Below are 16,464 nucleotides of genomic sequence, written 5' to 3'. Positions count from 1 at the left end.
AGGCAAGTTTCTAGGAAAAATAGATCATTAACAGTTGCCCTAATTGCCCTGAAAAGATGAATGCACAAGGCAGAAGAACAGATAGGCCTTTCTTTCATTGGGACATCTTGGAAACCCTGGGCTTATTTCTGTGTCCCCAAGTTTACTCCTGTCCCTTCTTCATTTGTTATCACAAGAGGTTGTTGGTTTTGAGCAAATGCTCTTTACGTGCTCATTGAGATGATTATGTGTGTGTGTGTGTGGGGGGGACCAGCTCCCACTTTTACCCCGGGGTATTCTTGAGGAGAGAGGGATAAGAGATTTAGATAGAAAGATAGAGGGGAGAGAAACAGAAACACAGGATAGCTCAGGAGGGCCTGGATCCTTATCCACCGGCCCCTTCTGTCTTTTCAAAAGGGCTTTTTATAGGCATGCCAAGGGGTGGAGCAAAAGACCTCCTCTAGTACAGCCAAGTGCAGACCCCTCCAATCACCTGGTAACCACACTCGTGGTCATTCCATCTTATGCAGCCCTGCTGGGTAAAGCAAGCTCAGATCTCACTTAGGAAACTTCTGTGGGCTCCCACAACTATGCTGTTTTTTTTTTTTTCCCTTCACTGTTGATGTGTATAAGGCTTACTGGTTTGCCTGTGTGAAACTGTTCTTGAAATGAACCTCATGTGGTGGTGAATCATCTTGATGTTCTGTTGGTTTCTGTTTCCTGGAATTGGGCAGGTGAACAGATTTTAGCATCTATTTTGTTTGTTTGTTTTTGTTTTTTAAATCAGAGATTTTGTCCTGTAGTGTTTTGTTGCTGTATCTCGATTTTCTTTTGGTATCAATACTGCTAGCTTCATGGTAAGCATTTAGAGGAGTTCTCCTTCTTGGAATAATTTGAGAAGAAATTGGTTCTGTAAGTGTTTGGTAGACTTCAGAGCAAAGCCATTTGGTCCTGGGCTTTTCAGCGATGAGGGCTTTCGTCACTGCTTGTTACCCATTACAAGTTATTGAGGTTCTCTTTCTTCATGATGCAGTCCTGGTCTAAGATGATAGCACACTGTGGACCAGGGTAGCCAAGCAGAATGTGCTGAATGTCCTAGACCCTGGGGATAAAGGAGTAGTGTAGCCAGCTGTACCAGGGAGGGGAGGAGAAATAGCTGACTGTATTACCTGTGATTGCAAGTGTGATTCCCTAAAATGGAGCTGTGGGAAGGAGGAGGGAAAAGAAGGCGGCAGGTTTATTATGACTTAGAACAGGCCTGAGGGTGAGTGTCATGTAGAACTACATTACCAAAGCATCACCAGGACAAAAGAATGTAAGCCCCCCTAAGATTTGAAAGAACTATAGGAAAAGAATAAGGAGTTTTGTTGTTGCTGTTTTGTTTTTTAGTTATAAAACCATGTCAGAATTAAGACCAAACCTTTATTGTATCAGTAAGTGTTTCTATGTTGGGCCAAAAGCACAGTCCAACTCCAGGTTATACAGTCAGTCCCCAGAATGTAGAGATCTGAAGTTGGGAATAGAAGAATGGGAAAGATACAGGGGAAAATATGAACAAAATGGAGCAGAACAAAAAGCATGGAAGGACACAGCCTGGTGCAGCACCAGCAGGGGTCTGTTATAATAGAGGGTCGTAGGGCCGAGGGAGGCACAGGCATCAGGATGGCCTCGTCTCTGTATCACCAGGATTGGCACCACTTAGTTTCCATTGCAGTGACCTTTCTTGGTTCCTAGGTTTTCTGTGATGTGTTTGAAGTGGTGTTTTTCAATTTCAACATGGAAGGAAGGGCCTGTTGATCTGTTGATTGTCTCGGCAGTTTTAGAAAGTGGATCAGAGCATGAAGGAGCATGATGAAAGTCTGTTAGTGACCAGGATACTCCACAGCTCCCTGCTGAGGTGAAGTATAAGGCGAGAAGGCATTTATTTCTCTCCCTGGCCTGCAGCGGGCCTGTTGAGAGTGGGCGTCCCCGACTGGGTTCTTGTGCAGGACAGGAGAACAGACTCGCCGTTGCCTCAGCAGCTGGAGTGAGGTCCCTCGGTTCACGTAGAGAGCAGCGCTTCTGTAGCCCCTCGCTGCAGTACGTCAGTCCCTTTCACACTGTGCTCCGGTGTATGCTCATGGTGCTTCCATTGTTCACGGACCACAGCTCAGCTTTCCCTTTCTTACCTTTAGCTACTGCAGCTCATTGCCAAGTCCCAGTTAACCTCCCTGAGCGGAGTGGCGCAGAAGAACTACTTCAACATTCTGGATAAAATCGTTCAGAAGGGTAAGATTATTATTGGACGTTTGTTATATTTTTTAAATAAAATATTTATTGATAAATAAGACATAGTATGCAACTTGACCATTGACACCATTCAGTAGTTTTCAGGGCAGTGTATTCATAGGATTGGGCAGCCATCGCTGCTTTTAGTTTCATAACATTTTTGACAGTCCGACGCGGTATTGGGTTGTATTTGCTCCTGTTACTCTCTCCCACCCCTGCCGTGCTGGAGTTTTATGCCAAAGTCATCTGAGTGGAGGGAACCTCAACTGAGGAAATGCCTCCATAGGAAATGCAGGGCAATTTTTAAATTTGCGATTGATGCGGGAAGGACCAGCTCATTGTGGGTGGTGCCATCCTTGTGCTGGTGGTCCTGGGTTCTATAAGAAAGCAGGCTGAACAAGCTGTGAGGAGCAAGCCGGTGAGCAGCACTCCTCCATGGCCTCTGCATCAGCTCCTGCCTCCAGGTTCCTGCCCTCACGTTCCTGCCCTGACTTCCTTCAGTGATGGCTGTGACCTTAGAGTCGTAATAGGAAACAAACCCTTTCCTCCCAAGTTGCTTTGGTCACGGTGTTTCATCAGAGCAATAGTAACCCTAAGACATTGGCTGACACCTTCTTCCCAACCAGTTCCCCTCCTACTTGGGCAGTGACCATACTTGCTGTGTGTTGATGATGTGTGTTTATAGCAGTGGCTGTGGTTTATCCAGAAGGCAGCACTTGAGGGTGCTCTTTCCTATCCCCTGGGGTCTCACTTCTTTCAGGTTTGAGCACTTCATAATGGCATAGTCTCATCACCTTGACTAGTGAAGAGTCTCTGTAGTAACTACTACCCACTGCGAAAACAACCTCCTCCGGACAAGGCTGAGAGCAGCACTCGGCGGCGGTGGGCATAAACATAAATGTTTGGAAACAGTTTGACATGTCCCTTGAGCAGAGCAGCAGTAGCAGGTCCCCACCTAGGGCTTAGGACTTCCCTAGCCGCAGTACCAGGCATGTACCCCTTGCCAGTTAGAAAGGAGGTGGTTGTTCCCCAAAAGGTAGGCATTCCACTATTGCACCAGCATCACCAGAAATCCTAAGTCTAGATGTTAATTGGAAATTTTGTACAAGGAGAGGGACTTTTTTCTATTATCTTTCCACAGTACATATGCATTCAAAAATAATAATGTGAGTACTGTGACACCAGGCCAGAAGATGGATCCCACCAGCTGCTAAAAGTACAGATGTGTGCCAGATGTGTATAGGACCCAGTCCTACAAAGACTTTGTTCTCTCATGGTTAACCAGTCATGGTTCATTCAGCTGTTGGGTTCTAGAATCAGTAAGATTGTGGCTTTTTGACTTAGACACCATATGAGTCATAATCTTCCTTTTAATTTAATAGGCTTACCTTTACCAATTAGTGGCTATTAGTAAAAGGAACTTTTTATTTTATACCATTAGCTTATACACATCCAATAATTTGTGACCATGTATGTGAGCCATTTTAAATATTCTTCTTATCATAAGCACAAAAGAAAATGTACACTGACTACTTTAAAATTGTAGACTCATCTAAAAGTTTAGCCAGAAAGCATTTTAAAACTTTAAAAACTCTTGTTAATAGTTCTGACATCTAAAAAATTATGCCACTTTTTAATTGCCATGAAATCAGATCCTTGGTTTTTAATGTGATAAAAATACATACGACATAAAATGTATCATTTTCATCAGTTCTTAGTTCACGTTCAAAGCATTGCGTGCTTGTATACTGTGCAGTCCTCGCTGCATCTCCAGAGCTGCTGCCCTGTCCTAACACTCTGCAGGTGACACCCAGCTTCCCACGGCCAGTGCCATGCCCATGCTCCATCACTGCCTCTCTGTCTGTGGCTCTGGGTCATGCTCTGTTTGTCCTTCTGTGACTGGCTCCCTTCCATGTCCTGCATCTTCAAGCTTCCTCCCCATGGAGCAGTTCAGAATCTCCTTCACTTTAGGTTGTGGTATCCCAGCGTATGATGGGATCACATTCTGCTCTCCTCCTTCAGTTGATGGACACTTGGGTTATAAAACTAGAAGGCTGTTAGAAGTGGTATTTGCTGTATCAGTCTGTGGCTTGTTTTATTTATTTCAGTTCTTGACGACCATCAGAATCCTCGCCTTATCAAAGACCTTCTTCAAGACTTAAGCTCCACCCTTTGTATCCTCGTGAGAGGGGTGGGGAAGTCAGTGTTGGTGGGAAACATCAACATTTGGATTTGCCGCTTAGAAACTGTTCTCAACTGGCAACAGCAGCTGCAGAATCTTCAGATGACTAAGGTATATGTCTCTTTGTTTTCCTGGTTTGGGTTTGATTTTTTTTTTTTTTTTTTTTTTTTTTTTTTTTTTTTTTTAGACAAGATCTTACTATGTAGCTCTGTCTGGCTTTGTAGACCAGGCTGGCCTTGAACTCACAGAGATCCACCTGCCTCTACCTGTGCAGTGCTGGGATTAAAGGTGAGCACCACCACATCTGGCTTAAGTTTATTTTTAATTGACACAGTAATTGTATGTACTTAAGAGATGCTGTGTGATAATTACACATCTGTGGTGTGTAACGACTGTGTCAGGGTAGTTGGTGACTACTACCTCATACGTTACCAGTTCTCTGAGATTCTCAATGAATTGTTGCCAACCATAGTTATATACCACTGTGCTAATGAGCAATAGAAGTTCTTCCTACTGTCCAGCTGTGTTCCTGGACCCATTAGCCATCTTCTCTTTATCATCTCTACCTCTTCTCTTTATCTTTCCCCAGACTATAGTAACCACTGTCAACTTCTTTGCTTGGAGACCTGCCTTTTCATTTCCACATGTAACTTAGAACGTGTTTTTGTCTTACTATTCTTGACTTCTTTCGCATAACAGGATTACCTGTGGTTCCATCCATATTTCTGAAGATGACAGCATTTCGTTGTTTTTGTGGCTGAATCATATATAGCACTTTTTCTTTATTAAGTCCTGTGTGAATGGACACTGGGGTGATGCCATGTCTCGGCTACTGTGACTCCCGCTGCATGAACGGGGGTTTCAGTTCCTTTGGATGCACACCCATTAGCAGCGTTGCCGGGTCCTATGGTGTTCTGGTTCTGTGTTTTTCAGGAACCTCAGGCTGCTCTTCTCTTTGCTAATTTGCATTTGTACCAACAGTCTGAGAGTCCCTGTCTCTCCGTCACTAGCATTTGTACCAACAGTCTGAGAGTCCCCGTCTCTCCGTCACTAGCATTTGTACCAACAGTCTGAGAGTCCCTGTCTCTCCGTCACTAGCATTTGTACCAACAGTGTGTAGAGTCTCTGTCTCTCCGTCACTAGCATTTGTACCAACAGTGTGTAGGGTCCCTGTCTCTCCGTCACTGCATTTGGTGTTTTGCTCCTTTAGTAACTGCCATTCTCACTGGTGTGGGAGGGTGCCTCACTGTGATTTAGATTTGCATTTCTCTGATGATTAGTGATATTGAACATTTGTATATACTTGTTGACTATTTGCATATCCTCCTTGAAATGTCCAATTAATTCACCCACTTTTAAATAGGGTTTATTGGGGTCCTTCATCATCGAGTTCTGTGATTCCCTAGCATTTGTAAATTAGCCCCTGTCAGATGAATAGCTGGCAGGCATTCTCTTCCATGTTGGGTGTCCTTTCAATCTCTACTTCCTTTTTGATACAGAAACTTATTTTATGTTAATCAGACACTACATTATGTATCATAAATATGTGTTAAACTGTCAATGGAGAGAAAATTCAGATTGAAAGACAGATGCACGTAAAGCTGGGGAGACCTCATAGACACCCCATCTGTCGCTGGATGAGGCATGGTGTGGACCACCTCGTGATCACACTTTAGATGCACCATTTCCTGGGTAGTTTTCTAGTTAGGATAGAGCTGGGCATGTCCAAGGGTGCAGCTTCCTGAGCACAGGAAATTGCCACGTGCCAGCCCCGCTGAGACCACCAAGCACAGTAGTGAGGGAAGGTTGAAGTGGCTATTAAAAGACGGACTTCCCTGCTGTGGTCACATGGGAGTTGTCTGTCTAGCGTGGCCACTGTGTTCTCTCCATCTGACACTGTTGTGTCCCCTTTCAGCAGGTCAACTCTGGCCTCACACTCAGTGACCTGCCCCTGCACATGCTGAACAACATCCTGTACCGTTTCTCAGATGGCTGGGACATTGTCACACTGGGCCAGGTGACACCAACCCTGTATATGCTCAGTGAAGACAGGCGGCTGTGGAAGAAGCTCTGTCAGTACCACTTTGCAGAGAAGCAGGTAAGTGTGTGGTGCAGTCCCTTGTGCTTAGGGAGCTTGGGGAGGATATGGACTCCATGTCCAGAGACTTGATAGTACGAGAGTATACCGAAGTTGCTTCTGAATTGTCTTCTGTCAATTGTAAGGTTCATTTTTCATATTGAGAAAGAATCATGGTTCTAAAAATGGCCTGGTACCAAAAAGCTTAACTAGCTGAGCTGTGTCACACTTAGTGGTCAAAGGTCATGGTGTTCTGTTGTTTGTTTTTCACTTTTTTGGGGGGCCCGCCACCCAGTTCCCAAATAAATCACACACAGAGGCTTATTCTCACTTGTATTTTCTGTTGTGAGCCTAGCCTTTAACGGCTGAGCCATCTCTCCAGCCCTTATTCTCACTTATAATGCTCAGCCTTAGCTTGGCTTGTTTCTTGCCGGCTTTCCTTAACTTATCCCATCCACCTTTGGCCTCTGGGCTTTTCCTGTTCTCTTACTTCTGTAAATCTTACTCTTACTCTGTGGCTTGCTGTGTAGCTGGGCGGCTGGCCCTCCAAAAGAGTAAAGAGCTAAAAAACCACCGCCAACTGTGTTCTTTTACCTAATAAGTCACGTTCTAGCTCTGTCTCCTGTCAGCCTGTTGTCCTGGAAGATCAGTGGATCCTTGTAGCTCCTGTGCCTCCCACTTGGTGGCACTGTCTCCAGGTCCTCAGTGTCTTGTTGGTTGACTCTCTTCTGCATGACATCTGCTCTGCTCCTGCAGAGTCTTAAGTGTCCCTGGCCTATTGCACAGAACAGCACCCATTCCATACAGGGATAAGAAGGGGCAGGTGATACATTGTATATCTTGTAGATAGGGATATGACTGAGATACAGGAGCACTGTGAAGTTGGGGGTAAAACTGTGCCCGTTTCATGGCAAGCATGGGCAGTGTAGCGAAAACAGGTCCCGTTTGAAGGAAGAATCAAGAGTCTTAGACACACTCAAAAGTTCATCCAGCTGGCTTAGAGAATCCAGTGAATTGTATGGAACACATGGCACCTTTTAAATGACCCTCTGGATCTTGCTTGAGAGAAACACTGTGGGCATGAGGAGGCCCATTAAGACTGTCCCAGAGATGCAGAGGTGGTGGTCAGGGGTATGTATAGGTCCAGCCAGGACCCCAGGCGAGGCAGCTGGTTCTCCCCAGGGAAGGTCTGAGCAGGACAGGCCAAGCAGAGACCTGAGGAAGTGCCTATAGGGGCCTAAAGCAGGTCTGTGAGGAAGATCTGGATCTAGACGTAGAGATGGATTAGGAGGACAGATGGTACATTGCATTGGGGTTTGCAGAGGCTGGGTCTGAGAACTGCTGGGTGGACTGTTCATCTGAGCAGGAGGGAACGTCCACTGCACCCCTGGATTGTTAGCCATCCTGTCTCTTGATACCCGTGTTACCATTTTTCTCAGCTGGCAACCATGATTCTGCTCTCTCCTCTTGGAGATTGGATTTGGGTTGGCATCAGAAATGCAGGAGAGGTTGAATAATCCTTTGGAGGGAAGATTTAGAACCAGGGACAAAATGATGGATGAGTGGCCGGGCGGTGGTGGCGCACGCCTTTAATCCCAGCACTTGGGAGGCAGAGGCAGGCGGATCTTTGTGAGTTCGAGGCCAGCCTGGTCTACCAAGTGAGATCCAGGAAAAGGCGCAAAGCTACACAGAGAAACCCTGTCTCGAAAAACCAAAAAAAAAAAAAAAAAAAAAATGATGGATGAAAGTATGTCTGGGATGGGGCTTATGCATCACACAGTTGTTCTATATGGGTGTCCAAGGATACCCATAGGGAGAGGGACCAGGACCCCCAACAACCTGCATCTTCTGTTCAGGCTGTGCTACCAGAGTGCCTGGCAGGTGTTTGGAGAGCCAGATTTCAAACACACCTTTAGGATATCTGCTGACCATTTGTGAGCCCTGAGTCCCTTGATGAAACGCCTTAAAGAGGTTAAAGGTCTGTTAAAGGTCCGTTTGCACCAGTATCATGCCCCATAAGAAGTTAGGTTAGAATCTGTGGTTAGCACCTTTGTGTACACCTTTTGGTGCATATTTTCTTGATTGAATTCCAAAACTGAATCTGTAAGATGTTATTATAGTTCTTCTGAGTGACCAATAGTAGGACCCTGATTTCTCAGGATTAGCGGGAGAGTAGGGTTCAGTGAAACTAGCAGTATAGGTTAGGAAGCACCTCAGTGGGAGCTGAAGGCTGTGTAGGTCTTGGACTCACAGTTCATAGTGACCTCCGAAGGAGCCATTGGCAAGACGTGTTTGCCGTGAGCACTCTTGTGGACGGGGGCCTGGAGGAACAAAAAGGCCACAGGACCTTACGTAGGAGAGAAGCCTCCAGGGATGTAGGTGCTCCTCCTGTGAACGCTGGAGGGAGGAGAAGACGAGGCAGAGGCGGTCTTATCTCTAGAAACTGATGTTTCCATGGTGCCTCAAGGATGCGGAAATGGCTACAGGCAGACCTCTGATTGGTCTCCTTTGCTTTTCAAACTGTCTTCTTTTCAAACTGCAGTAGAAGAAAGACTCCCTCGTCGGTTCCATTATCATTTCCAAACAGAGCCCTAGAAGGTGTGGCTGATGACATGTGTGTGAGTGGTTGTTTTCAGGTGTACAAAGCCAGATTCTCCTAAGAGAGCAGAAGCAAACATAGATGATGCATCTGTTCATACATGAACAAGGACAGGCTTATCAAGCCACAGTTTTCTATGTACACACCGCACACACAGAACCACGGTTCTCTATCTGCACACCACACACACAGAACCACGGTTCTCTATCTGCACACCGCATACACAGAACCACGGTTCTCTGTGTACACACCACGCACACAGAGAACTTTTCTGGCCTTCTGCTTTATTTTCTCTTGACCATTATATTGCTCAGTCCTTTTCTTGGAATGCCTTCATCAAGACGCTATCCAGCTTCTATCGCCGTCACTGTGGTCCATTTTCGGACATGTTGCCTCAGAAGGAGCCTGGTGCCCTTCGGCTCTCAGTCCCTCTCCTGTTCTAAGCAACCACTCTCTGACTGGAGTTCCTGTTGTGGGTGTGTGGTGTGAGCAGAATATGCACCGGTCAGGCTTCGTAACCACCTCCTTCCCCTCAGCACGACGCCCCTCAGGATTCATCTATATTGGGAATCCAAACCTCTGTCCTTTGGGGACTAAAGATTCCGCTTTTTGGACACACCATGTTTTGTGTGCCCATTCATCTGGTTGTGGACCCTGGGTTTCCTTGCACCTTGTGGCTGTTAGGATCGTTGCTGTGGACATCCAATGCTGAGTTGGTGTGGGGGCGTGTTTTTTCGTTCCTTTAAAGTAATTTCCGAGTGGTGGAATTACCGTTCAGTCTCTGTGTTCAGTCCTTGGAGAAGCTGCACCGCTCTCACTGTGGCCACACCACTTTGCATCCCCACCAGACGTGTGCGAGGCCTTTGATTGCCTGCATCCTCCCCAGCACTTGCCATTGCCTGACCCTCTAATTGTCACTGTCCCAGACGGTACCAGGTGGCGTGTCTTTCCACCTCAGGTGCTTGGCATCTTGTCATAAGGACATTAACCGTTTGTGTGTCTTGGCAGTATAAATGCTTTTTATTGTCCTCAAGTTAAGTAGGAGGTCTTCTTTATTTATCCTGCATACACGTCTCTTAGCAAATATGGCATCTTCAGCTATCACAGACCTCACTCCAGAGCTCTTGACTGTCTCACAGCTGCTTGTGTGGCCGTGTGGGAACACCATGATTTGCTCGACTTGTTCCTCATTGATTTAATCCAAGTGACTTTAATTTCAGATCATAAAACGTTTCGTGTTCTGCTCTGTCTTAAAAAAAATATGTACCTAGTGCCTGTTTTAAAAATCATCTAATAATTCTGAACAGAATTTTCTTTTTTTAGTTTTGTAGACACTTGATCCTTTCAGAGAAAGGTCACATCGAATGGAAGTTGATGTATTTCACACTTCAGAAATATTACCCGACTAAAGAACAGTATGGAGACACTCTACATTTCTGTCGGCACTGCAGCATTCTTTTCTGGAAGGTAATGATTTAAACTGTACCCTTGGAACGTGAGGACTGGGATGCAGTGCAACTGCTCATTTAGATCTTAAGTAGAAAGGGAGAAAAGAATTGGAAACAGCATTTGTGATGGGACTGTTGCTGGGAGGGGAGCTGGGGGCATCTATAGAAACGTACACTTGTGTTGTAGTAATCACTGTTGGAAACGGAAGTGCTGCCCTTCTCAGTGGGAGCATCCTTGTCCTTGCTGCTGATGGAGGTCTAGAAGGTTGATGGAACAGATAAGGCTCCTGAGCATATCTGCTCCTGACTGGGGCTCTGGGCGCCTCACACCCAGCCTGAAGAACCTGCCCTTGTCTGCCTGAGCCCTCTGAGACACCTGGGAGTCAGGCCCACTCTTTGCAGGGGATCAGGGCCGGCCTCGGCCTCTTCCCTCAAAGCCAAGTTCTTAGGTTAGGCAGTGTGGCCACAGCAAGCACAGACTTCAAAGGGAACGTGCAAAATTAACAAGCCTGTAATTTTTTATGCACAAACTGATCCTTTAGTGAAAACCTTAAATGTCTCTATCAGCAAATTTTCATATCCAAACAGTAAATCAGGAGTCCTCCATCCTGCTGGGTTGCCTGTTTTGAAATCCACACCCCCCCACCCCCCCACCCCCGTACCTAGTGACAGTAACGTGTTTCCCGTAGCCAGAGCAGAGCCCCGTGTGTCACTTCCTGTCCCTGGTAGCTGCTGTGATGTTTACTTTTGCTTTACACCCATATCTACATTTGTTAGCAAATGGAGTACAAGGCCAGCTCTAAATTGTTGGCAAAGGACCACTTTAAAATGTTTCATTTCAAACTCCGTTTCTAGTTCGTATCCTCCTGTTACAATGGTCCAGAGCTGTGCAGAGGAGTAGATGCTGAGGATGGGGGTATTCCGACAGGTGTTGAGCAGTACTTGCTGGAGTCTCCAGCAGGAACAGCTGAGGAGGCTTGTCCTCTCTGACCTTGTCGCTTCTTTCTCAGAATTAAAAATGCCAGTGTGTGACATGTCTCTGCAGCAGCAGTCTGTTCTCTAGGACACTTCTCTAGAACAGGGTTAGCTGATGTTCAGTTCCTTGGTGAGTTTATGCATGCACAAAAGACAGCCCTCTGGTGTTCCCTCTTCTGTGTCCCAGTCAGAGCAGGGGACACTTCACTGGTGCCCTGAGAAGACAAGGACCTGTCTGTGTCCCAGTCAGAGCAGGTGAGACTGTAATGTTCAGTGTGAATTGATACATCTCCTAGAGACTGTCTTTTTGTTTTCTCCCAAGATTATTTTATACTGTAGAGACATTAAAGATATGGATGCTTGTGTGAGGGAGGATACTAATCATGGGATTGAAGGCTTTTAGTTTTGTATGTGATAGTGTTTTTCTTGGACAAGTATCTAAGAATATTTGGCACTTTTCTTATCTGCTAAAGAAAACAGCACAGAGCCGGGCGGTGGTGGCGCACGCCTTTAATCCCAGCACTCGGGAGGCAGAGCCAGGCGGATCGCTGTGAGTTCGAGGCCAGCCTGGGCTACCAAGTGAGCTCCAGGAAAGGCGCAAAACTACGCAGAGAAACCCTGTCTCGAAAAACCAAAAAAAAAAAAAAGAAAACAGCACAAAGAAACATGTTTCCCTTCTCTGTACCATCTCTGTTGTTGGGCAGTGTGGGAATGTGCTGCTCAGCTTTCCTGAAATATAGAAGCTCTGGTTATTTTTAGCAGAAAGATGACTTATTTTTCCAAAGAATCGGCCTCTCCTGCCATAGTGATCACATTATGAAAAGGCAGACCCCTGCTGGTCTTTGCCATTCTGGGAGACAAATGGATGGAGGGTGGCATCACCCAGCAGGATGTCTGAGGCTTCGGGGAGCCGTATTAGCAGTTTCTCCCCCTGCCATCCTTCCAGACCCTGCTCCTTTGAGGATCCATTCCCAAACAGAAGTGTGCAAATGGAAGGAAGCCACCTTCTTTAATCCCCGCAGCTGGCAGGTAGTCCTCTGCCACAGCATACGACTGTCCAGAAGCAGCGTTCTCCTTGGGAGAGCGTGGTGTGCAGTCGGAGGGCCAGGTGACCAGTGTGCTGCGGGTGTGGTAACATGACCTGACCGATGGAAACATGTTGTGGCTTTGAACATGGTGCCTGCTGTTATGTCTGCCTCAGCTTCCTGGGCAGTACTCTTGACTGAGACACTGAGGGAGCCTCACGCCTGTTAGGAATGTAGAAGAGGGGTGGCTAGTCCTCACTGGAGCCTGGATATGGTCAAGAGCCACACTGTGGCTGAGCTGCTTCTTGTCTTATGCCTGGCATGTTCCACAGGGACCACCTGTCCTTGTGGGGATCCTGTGCCTCCTCCCAAGCTGGTTTTTCATCTGTTCTAGTTCCACTATACTGGAGTGATTCTTGTTAATTTTTCCAGCTACTGCTCAAGACCCGCTCATTGTTCCCACCCAGGTGACCAGCACACTGAGAAGGCCAGTCAGTGTGCACACGTATCTCTCCACCCCTACTCAGTTTCCTGATGATGCAGACCCTGTCAGAAGTGTGGGCTCAGAGAGAGAGCTAGGGAAGCCAGAATGGGGACTTGGCCTTTCTGCGTTCTGTTCTTGTCTCAGTATCTCAGCAGCCAAGAGAGGACTGGACACTTAGCAGTGACCCTGAGGTCTCTGGAGGCAGACCAGCCTGGTCCAGACCAACCAGAACCAGTGATGAGGCGGAGCTCCCGGACTCTCTCTGTTGGCCGTCTTTGTGACCTACCCTGAATGAGCAGAGCTGAAATGCCGTCCCACTCCTGAGCAGGGCAGAGACAGCTCCTCCAGTTAGAGCTCAGGGCTGCCGAGCACACAGAAGCAACAGCAGATGGTAGTGGGCTGCAAGAAATGAGGTGTGAAATAGATGGAGGGCCTCAGGGTGTATGTAGTTTGCAGTCAGCTACGTAGTTAATCACAGAGCAGACCCCAGGACAGCGAAAAAGACAGGGGTTTCCTCAACCCCAGAATTTTTTTTCATGGAAATATGAGGACTGCTTTGTGCATTTTAACTAATACTTAAGTGTTACGGTCATCCAGATTGTCAGTTTGGGAAACTTAAGTGGAAACGGGACTGTTTCTCTTGCCTTGGGCTTCCTCCTTTCTTTCCTTTTTCTTTTTCTTTATTTTTGAAACATTTTTCCCTCTGTGGCCCTGGCTGGCCTGAGACTCTTTATGTAGACCTCTAATTCATACGAGATCGACCTGTCTTTCCCTCCCGAGTGCTGGGGTGAGAGGCACTGGCTGCCACGCCTGGCTTTGTCCTAGGCTGTCTTGAACTGTCCGAGTGTCAGGTACAGTGGTGTTGTCTTTTGAGAACATTTTACATTGCCCGGTGCCTCAGTTCTTTTCACAGTGTGTGCTTCAGACCTGAAGGCCTGGTTCCTCCTTCTCCATCTAACCCTGACTCTCTTTCCTCCCTCTGCTGCTCCCTCGCTGCCTCTTCACGGTGTCCAGGACTACCACCTTGCTTGGTTGTTGAAGGTACTTCCTGTGCGGTGTGCTGGTCCATCTCATGGACTGTCCTTGTCCTGTCCAGGGGGCGTCTTTGATAAGGTTCAGCTCTGGCCGGCAACAGTAGACTTATCCCTGTTGGGCTGACAGACCATGCATGCACCTCAGGGTGGTCTGCTGGAGGCCATGGAAGCAGCTGCAGCCACTGAGCCTCTCCAGACGGGGCCAGCTTTCTGCACATCTTAAATTTCTCTCGTTACCTCTGCTAAACTAAGTGCAGCTCCTTGGTAGTGGCACTACCAACTCTGCACACCTAACCTCGGGACATGCTTGTGGTGCCCCATCCTCTCTGTGTGTGGGAGGAGACGACTTACCCACCCCAGAAGCCTGCAGAGGAAGAAGGGGGCAGGATGTGGAGGGGTGGGCAGGAGGAGGCAGAGATCGTCAGCGTCCATGTCTTCCGGGGTGACTAGAGTTGAAGTATTGTCACTGTTAGACCCCTGGGGCCACCCAGGTACCCATCCCAGCTAAGTCATCTGTCTGGCATGAAAGGGACTGGGATCCACTTAAAGTGCAGGTGCTGTTTCTGTAAAAGTGTCGCGGTGTGTCCTGACCCACCCCTCCTTCCTCTCCTCAGGACTCGGGACACCCCTGCACCGCGGCTGACCCCGACAGCTGCTTTACCCCGGTGTCTCCCCAGCACTTCATCGACCTCTTCAAGTTCTAATGGTGCCCTCAGCCCTGTGCCCTTGTCCACACCTGTCCCTCGTGCGTTCTGTGTGTCCTGTAGTTGGTGTAAGTCTTCTTTGACACAAAGCGATGGCAGGGTCTGGGACTGGCAAACCTGTGCGGCCCCTGCTTCCGGGAGAACCTGAGAGCACATGGAAGGCGCCCTGGCAGCTCTGCGGCGTCATGAAAGAGTGGAGGCCGTGAAGCCATTTGTACTTCTTTCTGGAACCTCTTCTAAGCATCTACAATTTGCATTTTGTATATTTTTAAATATGGATCAGAAAACGTTTTGGAGATTCAGCCCCACGTCCTGTGCTGGACCGACATGAACACCAAGACTGTGGTTCTTAGTTGTCAGTGGTAGTTTTCCATCCTAGAGCAACTGGGATGGAGAACCAGACAGTTGATCCCTGTAAATACATTATGCAGAATATTTATTTTTCTTAAAATGTATTTTCACAACCTCTGTGGCTGTGCCCAAACGAGTCCTCATTGAACACAAGATGACCCGAGGAGCATGCTTGGCAGGCTGTACCTCACTACAGTGGGTAGGCCGTGAACGCTGTGTACTGCCCGTGGCTAGCAGCACCCTGCCGTGAGGCCGTCATAGATCCGTACATGGAGTGTGGGCTCCAAACCAGAACAGCCTCTGCCGAGGAGCTGCCAACAGCCTAGGGAGGCCTGCCCTTGACATGTGGAAATTACTGTCAGAGTAAAGGAATAAACCATGTTGATCTACTGATTCAGCTTCATCAAATTTACATCTAACTGAATGGTGTTGTCTTTACAGTATTGATGTTTTATTTTAAAAATAATGCATGTGCACTTTAGAAATTTTTGAAAATAAAGGTATATGAAAAAAAATTATATAGTTCTTCCCCAAAAGATAACTGTGTTTGCTAAAAGGCTGTGGTGTCCCCTCAGCAGTGGTGACTAAAGGCTGTAGTGTCCCCTCAGCAGTGGTGGCCCTGGTGGACTGCTGTGACCTTCATCTTCAGTGGAGTCAGGGCCCCAAGCACTTTCTCAGGGCATTACAATTTAGAGCTGCGTGTTTATAGACACAGATCAAAAGTGTCACTTTCCAGCCTCACCCTCTGTCCTCGCCTGACAGCAGCTCAGAACGTCTGTAATTGACAACTTAGTTTCTTTGACACAGTGCGGACGCCTGGTCTCCTCACGCACACTACTCAGCATTTTAAAACCATCGGCATCCTCTGCCACTCATAGCCAGAGAATTCAGTACTGTCTGAGAACCTGTTCCCACTGACCTCACAAGAACACATGATGGAGCAGCGTTTGCGCAGCAGGTGGGGTGCGTCCCATGCTCTGTAAGTGACACCAACTGAATGTACCATCTGCATATTGCTTGGCTGTGTTTCCTGTGGGCCTGTCTGCTTTCTTTAGGGACTTGTTCTTTTTTTTTTTTATATTAATTTTTTTTCTTTTGGTTTTTGGAGAAAGAGTTATTTCTGTCTGTGTAACAGCTCTGCTTGTCCTAGAACTTACTATGTAGACCAGGCTGGCCTTGAACTCACAGAAATCTTCTTGCCTCTGCCTTCCAAGATGCTGGGATTAAAGGCGTGCACCATCACTGCCTGGCTTTATATTAATTTCTTGAAGAGGTTAATTGGTTACTTTTCTTATTACTGTGACTATGTACATGTCGAGCAAATAAGGGAAGGAAGGT

At 47.1% G+C, this 16,464-nt stretch overlaps 1 protein-coding gene across 4 annotated transcripts in view; it reads left to right on the top strand.

Annotated features, from left to right (window-relative positions):
- Positions 1-15,534, top strand: part of Fbxo25 (F-box protein 25) — a 30,114-nt gene extending 14,580 nt beyond the window's left edge. The window contains exons 6-11 of one of the 4 annotated variants that reach the window (XM_015999772.3): positions 2,154-2,247; positions 4,356-4,540; positions 6,348-6,527; positions 10,429-10,572; positions 14,052-14,078; positions 14,686-15,534. In XM_015999772.3, coding sequence (XP_015855258.1) covers positions 2,154-2,247; positions 4,356-4,540; positions 6,348-6,527; positions 10,429-10,572; positions 14,052-14,078; positions 14,686-14,775 — 720 coding nt within the window. In that variant the 3' untranslated portion in view covers positions 14,776-15,534. Of the gene's footprint in view, positions 1-2,153; positions 2,248-4,355; positions 4,541-6,344; positions 6,528-10,428; positions 10,573-14,051; positions 14,079-14,685 lie in introns of all 4 variants that reach the window. The other 3 variants (XM_006981274.4, XM_076553686.1, XM_006981275.4) reach the window with 3 other exon arrangements.
- Positions 15,535-16,464: the final 930 nt, after the last annotated feature.

This window comes from Peromyscus maniculatus, chromosome 17 (assembly GCF_049852395.1).
Source record: "Peromyscus maniculatus bairdii isolate BWxNUB_F1_BW_parent chromosome 17, HU_Pman_BW_mat_3.1, whole genome shotgun sequence".
Classification (NCBI taxonomy): domain Eukaryota; kingdom Metazoa; phylum Chordata; class Mammalia; order Rodentia; family Cricetidae; genus Peromyscus; species Peromyscus maniculatus.
Note: the sequence above shows the minus strand (reverse complement) of the source record. Positions and strands in the feature narration are given on the sequence as shown.